General features: G+C 41.6%; 1 protein-coding gene across 1 annotated transcript; it reads right to left on the reverse strand.

The window, feature by feature from the left end:
- Window positions 1-1,248, reverse strand: LOC140167564 (uncharacterized). Its single transcript, XM_072190865.1, has 2 exons — window positions 1,137-1,248; window positions 1-522 (listed from the first exon to the last, which is right to left on the reverse strand). Exons 1-2 carry the CDS (start codon window positions 1,246-1,248, stop codon window positions 236-238), a joined length of 399 nt encoding a protein of 132 aa, XP_072046966.1. The 3' UTR covers window positions 1-235.
- Window positions 1,249-2,250: the final 1,002 nt, after the last annotated feature.

The raw sequence follows: 2,250 nt of genomic DNA on the forward strand, positions 1-2,250 counted from the left end.
AAATACACTTCATCCCATTTCACTTGAACAGGTTGACCTTTGACCTTTTCCTTTGGTCCCAGAATTTCAGTTGGTAGCTTTGAGTCATCATGGAACAACTTCTCATGTTTCACAGACGACAGGAGAATTGATGAAGCGCTTGGTTTGCGTATTGGCCTCATGAATGTCTCTGGAATGGTGTATCCCGCTGATCCGAAGTTCCATGTTACTCCTGCGTCTTTTCCACCAGAAGTAGTTAATGTTTCATCACTACTCCCGGGATCCACCGCAGCTTGATCATCTTCTTGAGACTAAGCACTGTGTGCTCCCTATCAGCTTCAAATTCAGCAAGATTGTCGGTCTTTGATGCAGTTTTCACACCGATTTGATCATGAGTCCAGTCGCCAAACGTGAGTTTGAAGCAGTGAAGCTGATGACTGGATGCAAAGGCTACATATTGCTGAGTAAGAGCCACTTCTTTGACCGGGAAACTGACTACAATGTCTAGTAAGTGGGTGAAGTCTTTGTATTCTGTATCGGTGCCTGAAAAATTAACAAATATCAAAAAATTTAACTGGATTAGCTGAATCAGCAGTATCTCATGTGTGTCTTTCTTGAATTTGAGCCTCCCTGAGCATTCAGGTAATTTTCCTGGACAAGAGACTTGCCAGTTATTGTCTCCTAGCCAATTATTGCCTCCTCCATTCTATCGGTCAAGTGGGGAGCTGGTCCTCGCCAAGATGGTTTATGTAGGTAAATTAACCCCCTGAGCACTACCTGCCGATCTAACATTGCCTCTGATTGGTCTATTAAATGATATCTTCACTTTAATCACCAATCAGATTAGAGCTTTTGTGTGGTGAAATTATTCTAACAATGTTATGTTGCTGATTGGGCCAATTGATAATGAAAACTTCTTTTTGGCCAATTGGCAGGTAGTTCTCATGGGGTTAAGGCATGCACTGATCTCGAACTGTGTATCCCTAGAATGGTTTATGGAATGATTTGGGCTCCACTGCATGTACGCCATTCTATATCATGCATCTTACCTATTTTGAGTTGAACAAAGTGTACAAGTTTTACAAATTGACAGATACTTTAACAACTGTCAATTACCAATCCCAAGCTCCCACCATGATACCAAGTTTTACACCTACCTTTATTGTGAATAACAAACTTGAAGACAGCCAATGAATTATTCAATCCAACCACCACATTGCCAGTAAGCAGACAACAATTTAGACATTTTGGTGATGTTCTCAGACACATTTTTCAAAGTCTGTCAATATCCCAATTCTAAGCCCCCTCCATGACCCAACGTTTTACACCTACCTTATTATGAATAACAAACTTGAAGACCGCCAATGAATTACTCAATCCAACCACCACATTGCCAGTAAGCAGACAGCAATTCAGACATTTTGGTGATGTTCTCAAAGTAAAGGACACTTTGTACAAAGTCTGTCAAATGGCCAATTCCATCCCCCATCATGACATCAAGTTTTACACTTACCTTTATTGTGAATAACAAACTTGAAGACAGCCAATGAATTACTCAATCCAACCACCACATTGCCAGTAAGCAGACAACAATTTAGACATTTTGGTGATGTTCTCAGACACATTTTTCAAAGTCTGTCAATATCCCAATAGAGGCCGTCAGCCTTTCGCCATCTTGTGGGTACAAATGATCTGTGTGTTCATGCGTCGGACACTACGCGCAGGGCGCAGCTTGCCACGCCGCTGTTATCGCGTATCAACGCGGTGATTTTGCTGTTCACGCATGGAGATCGAACGATCATCACAGCGTGTACCCACAAGATGGCGGCATATGACGTCACGCTGACGGCCTCTATTCTAAGCCCCCTCCATGACCCAAAGTTTTACACCTACCTTTATTATGAATAACAAACTTGAAGACAGCCAATGAATTACTCAATCCAACCACCACATTGCCAGTAAGCAGACAGCAATTCAGACATTTTGGTGATGTTCTCAAAGTAAAGGACACTTTTTACAAAGTTTGTAAATTGCCCAATTCCATCCCCTGCCATGACACCAAGTTTTACACCTACCTTTATTGTGAATAACAAACTTGAAGACAGCCAATGAATTACTCAATCCAACCCCCACATTGCCAGTCCGCAGACAACAATTCACACATTTTGGTGATGTTCTCAAAGTAAAGGACACTTTTTACAAAGTTTGTAAATTGCCCAATTCCATCCCCTGCCATGACACCAAGTTTTACACCTACCTTTATTGTGAATA

Source organism: Amphiura filiformis, chromosome 13 (genome assembly GCF_039555335.1).
Source record: "Amphiura filiformis chromosome 13, Afil_fr2py, whole genome shotgun sequence".
NCBI classification, from domain to species: Eukaryota; Metazoa; Echinodermata; class Ophiuroidea; order Amphilepidida; family Amphiuridae; genus Amphiura; species Amphiura filiformis.

Coding starts and splice junctions, on each gene's coding strand:
- LOC140167564 (XM_072190865.1), bottom strand. CDS start 1,248: ATGTGTCTGAGAACATCACCAAAATGTCTAAATTGTTGTCTGCTTACT. Junction 523..1,136: donor GTTTGTTATTCACAATAAAG/GTAGGTGTAAAA, acceptor TTAATTTTTCAG/GCACCGATACAGAATACAAA.